The sequence below is a fragment of the Rana temporaria genome, chromosome 6 (assembly GCF_905171775.1).
Source record: "Rana temporaria chromosome 6, aRanTem1.1, whole genome shotgun sequence".
Taxonomy (NCBI): Eukaryota; Metazoa; Chordata; class Amphibia; order Anura; family Ranidae; genus Rana; species Rana temporaria.
In genome coordinates this window covers 197,225,961-197,245,872 of record NC_053494.1, presented here as the reverse complement: position 1 = coordinate 197,245,872, position 19,912 = coordinate 197,225,961, and the positions used below count along the sequence as shown (strand labels likewise).

The following is a 19,912-nucleotide window of genomic DNA, read 5'->3' as shown; positions in this document are numbered from 1 at the left end:
CAACTCCTTTAAAGAACATGGGTCTCCAAAGTACGACCTGCTACAAGATTTTATCTGGCCCACAACTGATGTGCACAGTCTCAGTGGACTCTGCTAAAAAGGACTCAGATGAGAACTCTGATGTAAGGGGGTACAGTGATTGGGACCGTGATGTGAGGGGGACTCTGATGTAAGTGGGGATTCTGTTGGTGACCCTAATGTAAGAGGGGACTCTGTTTGGGGCCCTGATGTAAGGGGGACTTTAATAGGGACCCTGATGTAAGTGGGGACTCTGTTTGGAACCCGAATGTAAGGGGGAATTTAATGGAGACCCTGATGTAAGGGGGGCTGTAATGGGGACCCTGATTTAAAGGGGGGAATCTGTTTGGGGCCCTGATGTAAGGGGGACTGTAATGGGGACCCTTATGTAAAGGTGGGACTCCGTTGGGGACCCTGATATAAGGGGGGACTCTTTTGGGGACCCAGATCTAAGGGGGGTTGTAATGGGGACCCTAATGTAAAGGGGAGGGGGCTTCCATGAAAAAGGTGCAGACCAAATTTATATTTGTTGGCCCTTTTTTAATGGCTCAAGTTTTTTTGGAAGGTATTTGCTTTGTTTTACTGAAGTTCTTTCAGTTCTTTTCTTTTATTCTGGATCAAATAATGCTGATTACAAAAAATCTCCAAGCAAAACATAATAATTAGTCTATAAAAATGAATATTTTAAAAATATGTAATGTGGCCCTCATACTGAAAATTTGGAGACCCCTGTTATAGAAGAATGACCAATATCCAATGTCTTTGTGTACCACAACTTTTATTTGTTTAGTTGAGGCTATCTGCTGATCATTCAGTAGCATTTATAAATTATTTAACCTAAATAATTTTTTACTGTCTGGCTTTCAAAATTATTATGTCCCCGCTTCCCTTAAAAGCAATTATTATAAATAAGTAAGACTAATTTTTAAACATTAACCATTGATTATATTAGATAAGAGATACTTTCATTAGAACACCAAAGTATAAAGGAATTTCCATTTGCATCAGGCAAGTGATCATTGTCTGTGTTTTAGTCTTTTCATATATTTCTGTAAGCTTTATCACAACTTTAAGCACAAGTGCTCAATCCATGGGTCAGTACCCCAATCAGGGCTCCACAATCTGTTGTTTCAGGTGCCAGATTTGCAAAACCCTTAACTAACATATTTGGGTCCAGATCCACGTACCTCGGCGCATCTGTAAGTCCGGAGTAGCGTAGCTCAGATACACTACGCCGCCGTAACTTACAGCGTATTTTATGGCGGCGTAGTGTAACTGTGTCGGCGTAAGGGCACGCAATTCAAATGGATGAGATGGGGGCGTGTTTTATGGTAATTCCTATTGACCCCACGTAATTGACGTTTTTTTTGAACGGCGTCCGTGGGGGTATCCCAGTGCGCATGCTCGAAATTAACCCGCAACAAGCCAATGCTTTCGACGTGAACGTAATTCTACGCAAAGCGCCTATTCGCGAACGTTTTACACAAACGACGTACACAACGGAAAATTCTACGCTGGCCCGACGTCAATACTTAACATTGTGTACGCCTCATAGACCCAGGGGTAACGTTACCCCGAAAAAAGCCTTACGGAAACAACGTAAAAAAATACGTACGTTTGTGGATCGCCGTATCTAGCTCATTTGCAAACTCTACGCGGAAATCAACGGAAGTGCCACCTAGCGGCCAGCGTAAATATGCACCTAAGATCCGACGGCGTACTAAGACGTACGCCAGTCGGATCGAGCCCACCTTCAGTCATATCTTGTTTTGTGGATACAAAACAAAGATACGACGGGCATCGTAGAAATTACGCGGCGTATCAATAGATACGCCGGCGTAATTTCTTTGTGGATCTGGGCCTTGGGGTCTTGGAAATATGGCCACATTACCTAAATATTAGACATGTGCATTCGTTTTCGCCCGAATTTCAGGGATTTTCACGTTAATTTTAACAAACGATAACGAATGCGCAGAATCTGAAATCCAAAAGATCCGACATAAAAACGCTTTATTTTTGTTCGATATAGATAGAAGATTCGACATGACGGTGACAATAGTGATCTGTGTCTATCGAATCTGTGGTCAAATGTGCCTAACCTAACTATATTAGTCCAAGATTATTTGACATAGAGAAAAAAGATTCAACCTTATAGAGACATGAAGATTTGACGAAGCAGCTAAAAACATACGATCGCCGCGAGTGGACATTTATGGTCAAATGCTCCCCCCCAAGGCTATAGAAGAATTTTAATGTTGGTTGACTAGTAATAATAATTAATAAATATAATTATTACTAGTTATACAACATTAGAATTCTACTATAGCTTGTGGGCGGAGCATTCGACCGGAAATGTACGATTGCGGCGTCGTACAGTTTAGTTGCTTCGTCAAATCTTCTTAGAACATTCAACAGACACCATAAGCCTTCAATTAACAGATTCGACCTTAATTTAATATTACACACATTAGAGCCAGCATAGTAAGGGCATTTACATTCGGCATTTTTTTTTTTCTTTTCTCTGTACATACCTTTATATTCTAGAAAAAAGAGGATCACCGCTCCAGGTGGGTCGCTATGTAGAGTAGACTGACTCAGGATACCGTGGGTGCTGGCAATGCACTGACCATGCATGAGATACGAAGAGAGGAAATGGATAGCCGCACTCCAATAACCAAAAAGGTTGTCTTTTTATTCAAACGAACAACCAACGAACCACTAACCATGATTAAGCACTAGCTCAGTGCGAAACGCGTCAGGCTGTTCCCCTGTTCCTTTGCTGTGACCTTGTGAAGTGATGTATTTGCTGTTCGTTTGAATAAAAAGACAACCTTTTTGGTTATTGGAGTGCGGCTATCCATTTCCTCTCTTTGTATCTCACCTTTATATTCTGTTTTTGTCCAGGGCTTCCGATGACTACGGGACTGGGCGTTCCTATCCTTCCGTTGGATGATTGACGGCTTGTGAAACAGGTGACCTGTCGCACAATGCGCGTCACAAGATGTCGGGAAATAGCCGAGCTGCAAGTCGGCACTATACGGCGCCTGCGCAGTCAGCTCTACGCGGCAGGCGCCGTATAGTGTCGACTCGCAGCCTGGCTATTTCCGGAAATCTGGTGACGCGCGTTGTGCGACAGGGGACCTGTTTCACAAGCCGTCAATCATCGAACCGAAGGATAGGAACGCCCAGTCCCGGAGTCATCGCAACCCTGAGGCTGGGATAGGAACGCCCAGTCCCGCAGTCATCAGAACGTGGAAGCCCTGGACCAAATCAGAATATAAAGGTAAGTACGGAGAAAAAAAAACTGCCAAAAGTATATGCCCTTACTATGCTGCCTAAAAAATCGTTTTTAGGGTGAACCTCCACTTTAATTTGGATTTTTGGACGAATGCATTTTTTAACGAAACAAAATGAATAAAAACGAATTTCGGGAGTAACTAAAACTGAAATTCCGAAACAAAATATTTCAGTGTGCACATGTCTACTAAATATATTGCAGAAACTGACACGCCGTTTGGCTGCCCAACTTCCGAAAGATTGACTACCACCCAAAAGACTGACCACTGTGGCTTTTGTAGAAGCCTCTGCTCTCTGCACTGAATTGTGTTCCCTACATCAAAACTACAAAAACAATTCAACGTTACTAAACCAAAATGTATTATGCAATTCTAACACGGGTTACATGGACTCCGGGAAAAGAAAGATTATTTGTTGAAGCACAAAGTTTGTTTTATACATAAAGTCTTCCCTGACAATTGTTGATAGGGTACTCTAGTTTTATCAACACAAGTTCTTCAACCAGATGACAAATAGGGTGTCTCGCTATGGTAATTATAATCAGGACAAACTTTTTGCACAAGTTTATAGTCAATGCTGAAGAAAGCAATATATATGCAAATAACTTTAAAGGGCTTGGAACACAACCAGGATACGTGGCTCTGGGTTTGTTCTTGGTAACAGATTTTAGAAGGATCAAAGTTGCACAAAGCTGTCTTCTTGGCCCTGTCCGTTTTCTCATACTCAATCCGGCAATTGAAGGACTTGGCGTCTTTGCTCTCTAGGGTAGACTGAGCAGAAGGTTCAAACTCCACCACCTTGGAGGGTGGAACGAGACTCACAGAAACATTTCCGAGCCCTGTGGAGTTATGGCGAAAGTAAACGCTGAAGGTGCCATTTCCATGGTCTACGATTTTGCCCGTGATGAGCAGGTTCAACTTGACAGTTTTAATATTGGAGTGAAAATCCCCCCAGCCAAACATTTTTTTAAACTTTCCAGTTTTAACTATAGGCCTCCGTTTAGTTCGTACTAGGGACTCTTGGGCGTCGGTGATGTTGGCGAGCCAGTTCCAGAAGTGCTCTGTGGTGTCAAAGTAGGAGAGCTGGCCTTGCCGTTGGAGAGCCGATTGCTTGACAAACAGACGTAGAGGGCTGTGGACCCTGCTGTGGGCCACATTGTTTTCCAGATTCTCGGAAGTTCCCTTCTCCGACCACTTTAGTGCATCTGTTGCTTGCAGTATTTCTTTGTCACAAAGAATCTAATAATAATAATAAAAAAAAATGAAAAAATATTAAAAACATTAAAATGAAATTACAGCTTACATCGCCATTTTGAAACACGTATGTTGTAAGTGAAGCTAAAGTTATAAAAAAAAGGCACATTCACTCATATGTATGTATCATCAAACAAACGTTGATTGAATTTTTTTTTTTTCCGACATTGACTTATATTGCCAATTTGGCCATGGGTTTACAAGCCAAAAAGGGCACCTGACTTACTTTTTACAATGCACCACAGGGAAGGCATATGTGTAGCTCGAGACAAAACCAAAGAAAATTCCCAGCTCAATTGGTCAGCCAATCTCCTACCAACCAAATTATATTGTGATAAAAACAGGGATTTAGTTGGCACACGTTTGAAATACATGCGTACGCTGCAGAGCCGCTCCACTGGCACCCCCAATATGTCTTCAGTCCTACATTTATGAAAGCCTCCATAGTAGAAGCACATGCATTCTAATGGATGGATAGAGGGCAGGTGAGCCTGGAGGAAGCCCAACCCTCCTTAACCACTTCAGCCCCAGAAGGTTTCACCCCCTTAATGACCAGGCCATTTTTTGTGATATGGCACTGCATCACTTTAACCCCTTCCCGACCGCCGCATGTACATATACGTCGACAGAATGGCACGTACAGGCACATTGGCGTACCTGTACGTCCCTGCCTAGACGTGGGTCGGGGGTCCGATCGGGGCCCCTCCCGCGACTTGCGGCGGTCGGGTCCCCTTGGGGAGCGATCCGGGACGACGGCGCGGCTATTTGTTTATAGCCGCTCCGTCGCGATCGCTCCCCGGAGCTGAAGAACGGGGAGAGCTGTGTGTAAACACGGCTTCCCCGTGCTTCACTATGGCGCTGCATCGATCGAGTGATCCCTTTTATAGGGAGACTCGATCGATGACGTCATTCCTACAGCCACACCCCCCTACAGTTGTAAACACACACACAGTGTACACCAAATCCTACAGTGCCACCTGTGGTTAACTCCCAAACTGCAACTGTCATTTTCACAATAAAGAATTCAATTTAAATGCATTTTTTGCTGTGAAAATGACAATGGTCCCAAAAATGTGTCAAAATTGTCCAAAGTGTCCGCCATAATGTCGCAGTCACGAAAAAAATCACTGATCGCTGCCATTAGTAGTAAAAAAAAAAAAAAATTAATAAAAATGCAATAAAACTATCCCCTATTTTGTAAACGCTATAAATTTTGCGCAAACCAATCGATAAACGCTTATTGCGATTTTTTTTACCAAAAATAGGTGCAAGAATACGTATCGCCCTAAACTGAGGAAAACATTTTTTTTTATATATGTTTTTGGGGGATATTTATTACAGCAAAAAGTAAAAAAATATTGCATTTTTTTCAAAATTGTCGCTCTATTTTTGTTTATAGCGCAAAAAATAAAAACCGCCGAGGTGATCAAATACCACCAAAAGAAAGCTCTATTTGTGGGGAATAAAAGGACGCCAATTTTGTTTGGGAGCCACGTCGCACGACCGCGCAATTGTCTGTTAAAGCGACGCAGTCCCGAACTGTAAAAACACCTTGGGTCTTTAGGCAGCAATATGGTCCAGGGCTTAAGTGGTTAACTTAAAATTGCAATAAACGTATATTGATTGGTTTGCGCAAAAAAGTTATCAACGCAATAACTTTTTCGCAAACCAATCAATGGTAAACTATGGGAAAGATTAATTAGATTTTTTATGTTTTTACAGGGTAATGGCAGCGATTTGCGATATGTAGCGCGACGCCGACATTGCAGTGGACAAATCTGGCCCTAAGTGACACTTTTTGGGGACCAGTGACATTATTACACTGATCAATGTATAAATGACACTGGCAGGGAAGGGGTTAACACTAGGGGGCGATCAAGAGATTAACTGTGTTCCCTCAGTGTGTTCTAACTGTGTGGGGGCTCACTGGAACACCACAGAGATCGCTGTTCACAGTTTATTTGCCTATAGTAAATCTACCCCATTGTGTCAGTATGTTGTATTGTGCCATAGCATTAGCAATTGACACAGCTTGCGGAGTACACACTATGCTATTAATTTTTATTGGTACCCCATTGCATAAAAACACACACACACCTGACCCTCAGTGCACCACAACATATACAGTACATACTGTTTTTGTAATTGATACATACATTTACTGTATTATTTTTATGGATTTTGTGGGATATTGATGCTTTGTAATTGGTGGAAATAAAATCCTGTGTTTCACGATACTTTAAAAATGGGTGATTTTTGGGATGCCAGCATAATTTCCCAACAATAAAATAATTTTGTCTCATCAATTTAAAGGTCTTTAGTAAACCCAGAACCTGTAATCACTGCCAAGTCTTTGTCAGTAGAACCAACTTCCTCAAGAAGACAGTAAAAGCTTTCATTCATCATGTTATGCTTTCCCATCTAGAACGCTGCAAACCAATTTTTTTTTCCTTTTCCAGCCCCCCACCCAGGTAATTGCATATCTTCATGTCTATGTATTCAAAATGCCACAGTCAGGTGCTGCTTATCCTCTTTGTAATTCACAATTGGCTGTTATTTCTCCTTATAATGACTATGTACATGAACAACGGATTAAAGCTTAACTCCAGGTAAGAAGCTTGATTCACAGTTGCCGTTGCAGTGCATATACTGTATATGAACTGTGCCAAAGGATTTGCAATTCTGTTCAGCTAGTCTTAGAATTCAGACACCCCTGCCAGACAGCACAGCCAAGTCCTCAACCATCTGTCAGGGCTGGGCTCAGCCCTAGCTTCTCTGAGCTGGCTGCTCAGCTGTCGGCTAATTGCCAGCTCCTATCTCTCCACAGGGACTCACCTGTTGATGCTATCCTGCTCATCAGTCCTACCTACTTGAGGCTGGGTTCACACTAAATACTACACTACTTTCATCCTACTTTGCTCTGTGTTCAATGTTTCCCTATGAGAGCTGTCTTACTGGTCCTACACAAGTCGGTCCGACTTTGAAAATGCTCCCTGTACTACTTTTGGTCCTACATTGATCCTACTTCAGCCCATTGAATGTCATTGAAGTCGGACCAAAGTAGTATCCTGTTCATGAAAGTAGGATGGATGTAGGACCAATGTATGATAAATGTAGGACCAATGTAGCAGAGCAAAGTAGGATGAAAGTAGTGTAGTAGTGTGAACCCAGCCTCAGGCCCCATTCACATGAGGCGGACTCTGTCGCTACGGAGTCCACCTGCTCCCACCAGATCGGCGGGAGATCAGTCCGCAGATCTCCGCTGAGCCGGCAGATGACAAGCTCTTCTCTGCTCACTGAGCGGGGAGGGGCTTGTGCAGCGCCGCTGATTCCTATGGAGCGATCTGATGAAAACGGACAGCATGTCCGTTTTCATCAGATCTCACCCGATTCGATATGGATGGATATGGACGTTTTGCCTTACGTCTGATTTTGGCGGATCGGGTCGGATGTCAGCGGACATGTCTCCGCGGGCATGGAACGGCCGTTCAGGTCCGCCGTCAAAACTGACAGGCGGACCTGAATGGCCCGTCTGTGTGAATGGGGCCTAAGCCGTCCAGCTCAGATGATCTCTGCCTTGGTCAACATGAATGAATAACTTGTATAGCGCTACAAATGCAAACTAAATTGCCTCAACATCACAGAGACTATCTCCTGTGTCCCTGTTAAAGACTTGCTTGGCTGACATCCCTTCTGGCTCCTGATCCTGCTTGCTTTTCTACTACGTTCTTCTCTGGCTCCCTGAAGTTTGGCTTGTCTGACTATCCAGTCCGGTTCCTTAAGAGCCGGTTCACACAGGGGCGGCATGACTTCTGGGGCGACTCGGCCAGGCGACCTGAAGACGACTTCCAAGGCGACTTGCAAAATGACTTCTGTATAGAAGTCAATGCAAATCGCCCAGAGTCGCCCCCAAAGTAGTACAAGAACCTTTTTCTAAGTCGGAGCGACTTGCGTCGCTCCTATTAGAACGGTTCTATTCACTACAATGGGACGTGACTTGTCAGGCGGCTGCGTCGCCTGACGAGTCGCCCCAGTGTGAACCGGGTCTCACTCTGGCTATGTTTTGACTATGTTTACTCTGTTTATCTTTGTATTATTATTAACCCCTTCCATACAGGGCATTTTCACCCCCTTCCTGCCCAGACCAATTTTTTGTTTTCAGCGCTGTTGCACTTTGAATGACAATTGCGCGGTCATGCAACACTGTATCCAAATGAAATCTTCCCCCCCACAAATAGAGCTTTCGTTTGGTGGTATTTGATCATCTCTGCGTTTTTTTATTTTTTGCGCTATAAACAAAAGAAGAACGACAATTAAAAAAACAAAAAAAAAACACAAATATTTTTTTAATTTTTAAATAAAAAAATACCAATTTTTTTTTATTTTTTTTTTTCTTTAGTTTAGACCGATACATATTCTTCTACACATTTTTGGTAAAAAAAATCGCAATAAGTGTATATTGATTGGTTTGCGCAAAAGTTATAACATCTACAAAATAGGGAATAGATTTCTGGCATTTTTATTTATTATTTTTTTTTTTTACTAGTAATGGCAGCGATCTGCGATTTTTATTGTGACCGTGACATTGCGGCGGACACATGGGACACTTTTGACACGTTTTTGGTACCATTCACATTTATACAGTGATTAGTGCTATAAAACTGAATTGATTATTGTGTAAATGTGACTGGCAGGGTAGGGGTTAACACTAGGGGGGCGCTGAAAGGGGTTAATATGTTCCCTAAAATGTGTTCTAACTGTAGGGGGAGGGGACTCACAAGGGGAGGAGACCGATTTGTGTTCCTCTGTACTGGGAACACAGCATCGGTTTCCTCACCTCTGACAGGAGGTGGATCTGTGTGTTTACACACACAGATCCACACTTCTGCAGTGATCACCGGCAATCGCAGGTGCCCGGCGGACATTGCGGCCACCGGGCACGCGCGGCGGGTCACGGGCGGTGCCGCGCGCACGTCCTAGATTGCCGGGAAGAAAGGACGTCATATGATGTCCACCCGGATCGAGGGAGGGTTCCTGCCGGCGTCATTTTACAATGGCCTGGTAAGGAAGAGGTTAAACAAGTGTGATTTAACTGTACTTCTGTCTCGGTCTGATTCATGGTTTCTGACACCATCACTGCTGAAAGCCGATCTTCAGTGCGTCTGAGGCTGCGCCATAAACCAAAGACACTATTTACTCAATTTTTAATATTCAAAGCAAACTCACCCATCCATTCATGTCTCCAATCTCCATGCTTTATTTTGTTGAGAAATTACTTTGAACCCCCCCCCCCCCCCCCCTAGCATTTCTGGCTGTGGCCATCTTGAGTAAAGGCAAATGATTAATGTAGCATTAAAATTCCTGGAATCCATCGCCTTTAGATCAAGCTTTAATGCAGGAGAGTGTCCTAAGCTGAGAAAACCCCTCCCCCACTCCTCCCCTCCTGAAGACTCCGGGGATGTATGACATCATTTGCCTAGGCCTAGGTGTGTTTTCTTGGATGAAGGGTGTGAGTCCTTGGTAGGGTTGCCACCTCATCCCTTTAAAACTGAACACATATGAATTACACATGTTCTGTGGCTGATTAAGGTGGTTGTAAACCCTTTACAACCACTTTATATTACAGGTAAGCCTATATTAAGACTTACCTGTAGCTACCCCCAGATATCTTCTAAACCTACACAGTTTAGGAGATATCCCCTGTCCCCTGCATATGCCAAAGTCATCGGAAAATGCGCACTGGGGCAAACTAAAGCATATGCCGTTGCTTCATGCCGTGTGCCGTTACGTCATCACAATGCCGGAGCCTCAATACCTGGAAGTCACCCCCGGGAGAGATGTCGCCGCCGGAAGGGGGGACAATGACTGCTGCGAAGGGCTTTGAGGCTTCGTGCTCTCTATCTACAACGTAGAGATCTTCCTGACTCCCCTGTAGTCCAAGGGAGGGGGCGAGCACGACACTCCGCACCAGGAGTTACAGACAGAAGAACAGGAAGTGAGGATTTCTCAGAAGAAATAAGGACATTTAAAAGCAAAATGGAAGGATGAGGTAAGTGAAGGAGGATTGCACTAAGGTAAAGGTAGCTATTTAGGAAAAAAAATTGTACTTTTACAACCCCTTTAACCCAGTGGCGGCCCGTCCATAGGGACGCACGGGCGCCGCCCCCCCTCCCACAGTCACAAAAAAATAAAATAAAAAAGCGGGCCCTTTAAGAACTTTTATTCGGCTAAAATGTCATTTTGACATTTTAGCCGCAGTTCTGGCGGCCGTCTATAGAGGTCGCTGCAGCGCCACCCCCTCTCGCAAATAACACACATTCGTGCATAAATGCACAAATGTATGTTATTGTTGGTTGCCAGCGCTGCCTGGTCTATTCAGATAACCGGATGCGGGACGCCGGTTACCCGAATAGCGGCAGCTGGTTGGCTGAGGGGAACTGCCTATCAAAGCCAGCGGCTCTGATAGGCTTTTCTCCGGCTCTCAGCTGTCTATACTCTGAGCGCAGGCAATCTGCGCTCATTGTATAAGACAAACAGCCGTTTCAGCCAATCAGGTTCCCGGATTCTGGTTATCAGGAACCTGATTGGCTGAAGCTTCACCACAGCGGCAGAAGACATCGAGGGAGCACATGGAATCCTCAGGTAAGTGCTTTTTACAGGGAAAGGGGCACAGTGACATCATGGGGCACAGTGGTGACAAAGGGCACAGAGGTGACAATTGGCACAGTGGCATCATGGGGCACAGTTGTGAGTGAGAATGGGCACAGTGGCATCATGGGGCACAGTGGTGACAATGGGCACAGTGGCATCATGGGGCACAGTGGTGACAATTAAAGGGCACAGTGGTGACAATTGGCACAGTGGCAACAGTTGAGGGGCACAGTGGCTGCGTTTGATGGCATGGCACAGTGGTGACAATTGATGGCACTGTCACTGCGTTTGATGGTATGGCACAGTGGTGACAATTGATGGCACAGTTGCTGTGTTGCATGGCACAGTGGTGACAATTGATGGCACAGTGGCTGCGTTTGATGGCATGGCACAGTGGTGACAATTGATGGCACAGTGGTTGCGTTTGATGGCATGGCATAGTGGTGACAATTGATGGCACAGTGGCTGCGTTTGATGGCATGGCACAGTGGTGACAATTGATGGCACAGTGGCTGCGTTTGATGGCATGGCACAGTGGTGACAATTGATGGCACAGTTGCTGTTTGATGGCATGGCACAGTGGTGACAATTGATGGCACAGTTGCTGTGTTTGATGGCATGGCACAGTGGTGACAATTGATGGCACAGTTGCTGTGTTTGATGGCATGGCACAGTGGTGACAATTGATGGCACAGTGGCTGCGTTTGATGGCATGGCACAGTGGTGACAATTGATGGCACAGTGGCTGCGTTTGATGGCATGGCACAGTGGTGACAATTGATGGCACAGTTGCTGTTTGATGGCATGGCACAGTGGTGACAATTGATGGCACAGTGGCTGCGTTTGATGGCATGGCACAGTGGTGACAATTGATGGCACAGTTGCTGTGTTTGATGGCATTGCACAGTGGTGACAATTGATGGCACAGTGGCTGCATTTGGTGGCATGGCACAGTGGCTGTGTTTGATGGCACAGTGGCTGTATGTGATGGGCACAGTGAGGCTGCAATTTTTTTTTTTTTCGTTTGCGCCCCCCCAAAAATTTTGAGCACCAGCCGCCACTGCTTTAACCACTTAACCCCGGACCATATTGCTGGTCAAAGACCAGAGCACTTTTTGCGATTCGGCACTGCGTCGCTTTAACTGACAATTGCGCGGTCGGCTCCCAAACAAAATTGGCGTCCTTTTTTCCTCACAAATAGAGCTTTCTTTTGGTGGTATTTGATCACCTCTGCGGTTTTTAGTTTTTGCGATATAAACAAAAATAGAGCGACAATTTTGAAAAAAAATGATTTTTTACTTTTTGCTATAATAAATATCCCCCAAAAATATATAAAAAAAACTTTTTTTTCCTCAGTTTAGGCCGATACGTATTCTTCTACATATTTTTCGTAAAAAAAAAATCGCAATAATCGTTTTTTGATTGGTTTGCGCAAAAGTTTTAGCGTTTACAAAATAGGGGGTATTTTTATGTCATTTTTATTAATATTTTTTTTTACTAGTAATGACGGCGATCAGCGATTTCTTTTTTCCAGTACTGCGACATTATGGCGGACACTTCGGACACTTTTGACACATTTTTGGGACCATTGTCATTTTTATAGCGATCAGTGCTATAAAAATGCATTGGATTACTATAAAAATGCCACCGGCAGGGAAGGGGTTAACACTAGGGGGCGGGGAAGGGGTTAAGTATGTTCCCTGGGTGTGTTCTAACTGTAGGGGGGGTGGCCTCACTAGGGGAAATGACTGATCTTCTGTTTATACATTGTATGAACAGAAGATCAGGCATTTCTCCCCTGACAGGACCGGGAGCTGTGTGTTTACACACACAGCTCCCGGTCCCCGCTCTGTAACGAGCGATCGCGTGTGCCCAGCGGCGATCGTACCCGCCGGGGCATGCGCATGGGAGTCGGTCGCGCCCCTAGTGGCCTGCGCGAGAGCCGACGTATAGCTACGGGCTCTCGCGCAGTGGAGCCGACCTGCCGCCGTGTTGAATGTTGATCAGGGAAGAGGGGGGACAAAGGAAGATATTATATTCATACACTTTGTGTACATTAGAATTGACTATTATAAAAAAGCAGGGAGGCCATATCATGTGATACACCATTTGAGAAATAACCAGGATACCGTATTTGCCGTTGTATAAGACGACTGGGCGTATAAGACGACCCCCTATTTTTCCAGGAAAAATGTTGGTTTTGGGATATACTTGCCATATAAGACTACCCCCTTCCTACTAGTCTTTCTGGAAGCTGAGGGGTAGCCGGAACAGGCTTTTTACAAATCTCACTGTGCCATTACATTACATGCCCCCACTGTGCCATCACTTGCCCCCACTGTGCCATCACTTGCCTACACTGTGCCATCACTTGCCCCCACTGTGCCATCACTTGCCTCCACTGTGCCATCAATTGCCCCCACTGTGCCATCACTTGCCTACACTGTGCCATCACTTGCCCCCACTGTGCCATCACTTGCCCCCACTGTGCCATCACTTGCCTACACTGTGCCATCACTTGCCCCCACTGTGCCATCACTTGCCTCCACTGTGCCATCACTTGCCCCCACTGTACCATCACTTGCCTACACTGTGCCATCACTTGCCTACACTGTGCCATCACTTGCCCCCACTGTGCCATCACTTGCCCCCACTGTGCCATCACTTCCCCCCACTGTGCCATCACTTGCCCCCACTGTGCCGATCGGTCTCCTCTCCAGAGACAGGACGCTGTCTCTGTGTAAAACGGCAATGAGAGATGATCTCATATGTTTACATATGAGATCATCTCTCATTGGCCGCACAGATCGCATCGCAAACGGCCACTCTGATTGGCCGTTCGCGGTGATCTGTAATTGGCTCTGTCCAAGGGACACGGCCAACACAGAGTGTTCCCGCTGCGCGCTCTGGAGCGCGCGTGGGGAACGCGCAAAGGGGCGGACGTCAATTGACGTCCACTTGGATTTTCGGATCCGCGCTGTAGCCGTCATTTGACTATAGCGCGGATCCCAAGCGGTTAAATCATGGACGCTCGCAGCTCGGAGACTGTCACCGGCGTATAAGACGACCCCCGACTTTGGATGCATTTTTTTTGCATCCAAAAAGTCGTCTTATACGCCGGAAAATACGGTACTTACAACTGATCCAAATCTTTCGCAATTTTTTTTGGACTGCATAGAACAGGGAATTTTCCTTTAAGCACCGTTTTTCCTAAAACTATTAATGGCATTAACAGGGACAAAAAAAAAAAAAAAATGCTTTAGAAAGAAAAATGGCAGCACTTAATCTGTCCGAGCTGGCGAATCTCAAAGCATTCATCAAGACTTGAGTAATTTGTATCTTGGCCGAGCTTATGAATTTCACAAAAGCATCTACAGCCGCTAGATTCCCCGATATTATTGTCCCGCTGAATGTGCCGTCCTGCAAGATTAATAACATGAATTTGTTTTACATCAATTAAAGGGAGGAATTGACATTCTTTTGTTGGAGAAGGCTGGCAGATCTAACAATACACGTCGCGGCAGTTGAGACGCCAAAAAATAAAACATTAAACATTTTTTTTTTTTTTTGGTATTTCTTTCTTCTGTGAAGTTTTGATTATATTGATTTATTTTTTCCAGAATGATGGACATGTGCTGAGCTTGTGGTAATAAGGAAGGTTTTTTCAGTTTTCTAGATTTGTTTGCTGAGAACATTATATTGTGTGTTTTGTGTACGAGAATAGAACGTTCTACATCAATCTACTAATGACCGACTCATTAGTAGAATAGGGTGTCTGCTGTTCCTTAATCACTTCAATACCAGCCACTTTCCCCCCTCCTGCCCAGGACAATTTTCAGCTTTCAGCGCTGTTGCACTTTGAATGACAATTGCGCGGTAATGCTACACTGTACGCAAACTACATTTTTATAATTTTCTTCCCACAAATAGAGCTTTATTTTGGTGGTATTTGATCATTTGCGGTTTTAATCTTTTGCTAAACAAACTAAAAAAAGACCGTAATTTTTTCTTCTTTTCTGTTATAAAATGTTGTTTTCTCCTTCACTGACGGACACTGATGAGGAGGCACTAATATGCAGCACTGATAGGCAGCACTGATATGCAGAAATGATGGGCACTGATAGGTGGCACTGATGGGCACTGATAGGCGGCACTAATAGGTGGCACTGATAGGCAGCACTGATGGGCACTCATAGGTGGCACCGAGAGATGGCAGTGGATAGGCAGCACTGATGAGGAGCCACTGACAGGCATTACTGATGGGGCACTAATTGGCACTGTGGGCACTGACAGGTGTTACTGATGGGGCAAAGACTGGCAGCTGATGGGCACTGATTGGCAGCTGATGGGCACCTCTCATGGGGGCTGCGCTGATAATCAATGTGCTTATCAGTGCAGACTCCCCCTTTGATAGGAAGAGCTGCCGATTGGCTCTCCCTGTCAGCGTGAACCGAGGAAAGACGTTTAGCAGCAATTCGTCAATCATCGAACCGAAGGATAGGAACGCCCAGTCCCGCAGTCATTGGAACCCGGAAGCCCTGGACAAAATCAGGATATAAAGGTATGTACAGAGAAAAAAAAAATTACCTGGCAAAAGTAAATGTACTTAGTATCATTAGTATGCTACATCTGATTTAAAAAAAAAATTTTTTGGGTGAACCCCCGCTTTAATAACATGTCACAGGATGTACCCTTGTGGCTAACAGAGACCAGAGTGAAGGAAATACTAAATAAGCTTAACACAAATAAATCACCAGGACCAGATGGTTTACACCAAAGGCCCCGTACACACGAGAGGATTATCCGCTGGAAACGGTCCGTTCCCGCGGATAAATCCTCTGGCGGATTTTGATCTGATGGTTGTACTAACCATCAGATCGAAATCCGCCGCGGAATCCATCCGCGGTGACGTGTCGCGCCGTCGCCGCGATGATGACGCGGCGACATGCACGACGCTGGAAGATAAAGACTTCCACGCATGCGTCGAATCATTACGACGCTTGCGAGGGAGAGGAGCGGACGGATTGATCCGGTGAGTCTGTACAGACCACCGGATCAATCCGCTGGACAGGATTCCAGCGCATAGATTTCTTAGCATGCTAAGAAATTTATATCCGCTGGAAATCTGTCGGCTGGATTTTTTTCCGCCGATAAATGTCCGCTCGGACGTACACACCACCGGATCTATCCGCTGGAACTGATCCGGGGATAAATCCCAGCGGATAGATCCGGTGGTGTACACGAGGCCTTAGAGTTCTCAAAGAACTCAGTCGGGTTATAGCTAGACCATTGTTCCTAATCTCTGCAGACCGCATACTGACAGGAATTGTACCAGCTGATTGGAGAAGAGCCAATGTGGTACCAATACTCAAAAAAGGGCAGAGACATATTGCTGGAGATTTCAGGAATGTCAGCCTAACATCAATAGTAGGTAAATTATTGGAGGGGATGATAAGGAACGATATCCAATACATTTCTGAACAGCACAGCCATGCTGATCTCATTCGATCGTATGAGCGAGAGAGGAGCTTTTTAGATCTACGCTCCTGGCCCTTCTTTGTCGGCTTCCGTAAGCCCTGATTTGCCGCTCACAGCCGTTTGGTCTGATCCTGCCATGCCTGCACTTGTAAACTCTAATGCCCTGTACACACGATCGGTTCGTCTGATGAAAAACGGTTCATCGGTCCGTTTTCATCAGATGAACCGATCGTGTGTACAGGGCATTAGAGATACTAGTGATACCTCCACAATTGAATTCAGGAGGTGAATCCTTCCATCTTTGTAAACCATTGTTGAAGTTGGTGTCTGGCTTATCTGGGAATCCCCTCGCTCGTTTCTGCATTGATGCTGTGTACTATGACTTTTTAAAGGAACATTTACTTAATTAACTTATCAGCATGCTTTTTTTTTATTTAAACCCAAGAAGAAGGAATTACAGCTCTTCTTTGAAGTGCAGTGCGTTGACCAATCAGTAGCAGCTGTGTTTCTAGGTCGTTGTTCCACCTATTGTTTTATAAAATGTTATTGTGTTTTGACATTTTCTTTATGGAATAAAAACTATATATATTTTTTACTTTTCTGCTTCTTTCCTAACATCCTGTTTGTCTCTTACCTATATCATCCCTGGGGCATTCCCTTTGTACGGATAAAGGAATATTCATGAACTTTGTTTTATCTCATGGTTACTGTGAAATTGTGTGAATGCATCAATGCAGTGCATGTTATCTCAGTTTGCAGAGCTTGAATTTATTGAATGAGTTTACCAAAAATGTTTACCAAAAATGTAAATATTACAAAATATACGGCATCATGCTACATAACTAAGCTCCATTTCATGCTGAATAAACTAAATGATAAATGTATCTTAAATAGAAATCTTTAGATTGATTTTTACTCCAAAAGCATTTTATTAATAAAAATCTAAAAACATTGATTTAATAAAAAAAAAACGTATTTATCGGCGTATAAAATGCAATTTTCCCCCCTGAAAATATGGGGAAAATCGCGGGTGCGTGTTATACGCCAATAGTGCACCTTGGAAGGTAAGAAGGGGGATAACCACAGCCAGAATTCACGAGCCTCCATCTCCTGTTCGGCTCTCACGTCACACACACAGTCCCGCCTCCGCACTGGCATTGGACCAGTGTTCTGTCTATCACAGGAGCTGGTCCAATGCCGATGTTGGAGGCGGGACTGTGTGTGTCTGTGTGACTGCCAGTGCTGAGTGAGAGCCGAACAGGAGATGACGGCTCTGTGATTTCATGCTCTGTCCAGGCTGCATTGATGGCGAGGTTGCATTGAGGCTAAAAAGGGGCATTGATAAGCAGGGGTCAAGTCCTGGCGAAAAAGTGTGGGAACTCCCACCCAAGATCCACTCCCCCACCAAAAAAAAAAATGATACGCTCATATGCATAATTACTAAACCGCATGTTTCGTTTTTTCCGATCCACTGTACCTTAGTAATGCTTTGTTATTGACCACTTCCTGTATATGGATTCATCGGGTAGTGTGTGGGTATTCCGTCACTTCCTTGATGCCGCAATGTCTCCTGGGAGCTTTTGTCATTGCTCCCAGGAGACATTGCGGAGGTCTGCCGCGAGTTATCGCGGGATTTAGAAGGAAGCAAGTTCTTTCTAAATCCCGCGATAACTTGCGGCAGACCTCCGCATTGTCTCCTGGGAACAATGACAAAAGCTCCCAGGAGACATTGTGGCATCGAGGAAGTGACGGAATACCCGCCCACTACCCGATGAATCCATATACAGGAAGAAGCCAGTAACAAAGTATTACTAAGGTTCGCCTGCCCCTTACATTGACTCGAGCTGGGCATCGCCGCTTAGTGAAGGATTGGCTCAGGCCGCTCGGCTGCTCTCAGCTGCTCTAGTCCTGCAAAGGGAACTGAGGGCCAGATCCTCAAAAGAGATACACAGGCGGATCTGCTGTTCCGCCTGCGTATCCCTGTTTCTATCCTTGGAACTGATCCATAGAATAAGTTTCCAAGAGACAGAAGATCCGGCAGGTGTAATAGTTTTACACTGCCGGATCTTAAGATGCAGTACCGCGACTGCCGCTGGGGGCATTCATCGTCGAAATTACGTGTCGGGTATGCTAATGAGGAGTTACGTCGATCCTCAAAGCTTTTTCGCGTTCGCTACGTCGCCGCTACGTTAGTTTCCCGTCGCTTAGTTACACTTTTGTAAAGCAGCCCTACTTTTACACAGCAGGCGTACTGCTGTGTCAAGTATGGCCGTCCTTCCCGCGTCAAATTTTTACATTTTACGTCGATTGCGTAAGCCGTACGGGAATACGGAAATACGCTACACGCCGATCAAAAAATGACGTCACGTCGCGCAAAGCACATCAGGAAATTTGCGTCACAAGCATGCGCAGTACATCCGGCGCGGGAGCGCGCCTAATTTAAATGGGACTCGCCCCATTAGATTAGGAACGCCTTGCGCCGGACGGATTTGAGTTACACCGCCGCAAATTTCCAGGTAAGTGTGTTGTGGATCGATACCTAACTTAGGAAATTTGCGGCAGTGTAACTTAAATCTGTTAAGTTACGTTGCGCTGCGGGGCTGTGGATCTGGCCCTGAGTTCCCGCTGTGAAAAAAGTGCAGGAACTCCGTTCCCACGCGTTCCCGCAGGACTTGAGCCCTGTTGATAAGGCTGCATGATGAGATGGGCATTGATCAGGCCACATTGATCAGGCTGCATTGGTGAAATGTGCTGCAGATGGGCATTGATCAGGCTGCAGATGGGCACTGACCCTTATTTTAATTCAAAGTTGTTTAGTTAAAAAAGTTTTTTTACTGAAACTTCCCTCTTAAAATGTAGGTGCGTGTTATACGCCGATAAATACGGTAAATTAAAAAAATAAAAAATGTATTGATTTTTATCCACCCTGCCTTGCACGTGATTGGGCATTCTTTGCAAAGTGAAGGTTTCCTCATTTACTAAGCTCTGGAGCAAGTATATGCTCCAGTAAATGAACTCCAATGATGCCAGTGCTACTTGGACTCAAAGCAGCATACAAATTAATTCATAACCACTGCTATCAAATCTAAGACAAGAAAGAAAAAAAAACAACAACACTTGAACAGGATTAAATCTGAAATTTTATCCGCCACAGTGAAAGATATTGACCTTCCGGAAGGAAATCAAATTAATTAAAATTTCTCAGGAGCGGCCCC

General features: G+C 44.9%; 1 protein-coding gene across 1 annotated transcript in view; it reads right to left on the bottom strand.

Moving 5' to 3' along the window:
• Nucleotides 1–3,654: 3,654 nt before the first annotated feature.
• NXPH2 (neurexophilin 2) overlaps nt 3,655–19,912 on the bottom strand; it is a 183,829-nt gene continuing 167,571 nt past the window's right edge. The window contains exon 3 of the mRNA XM_040358045.1: nt 3,655–4,553. Coding sequence (XP_040213979.1) covers nt 3,813–4,553 — 741 coding nt within the window. The 3' untranslated portion in view covers nt 3,655–3,812. The remainder of the gene's footprint in view (nt 4,554–19,912) is intronic.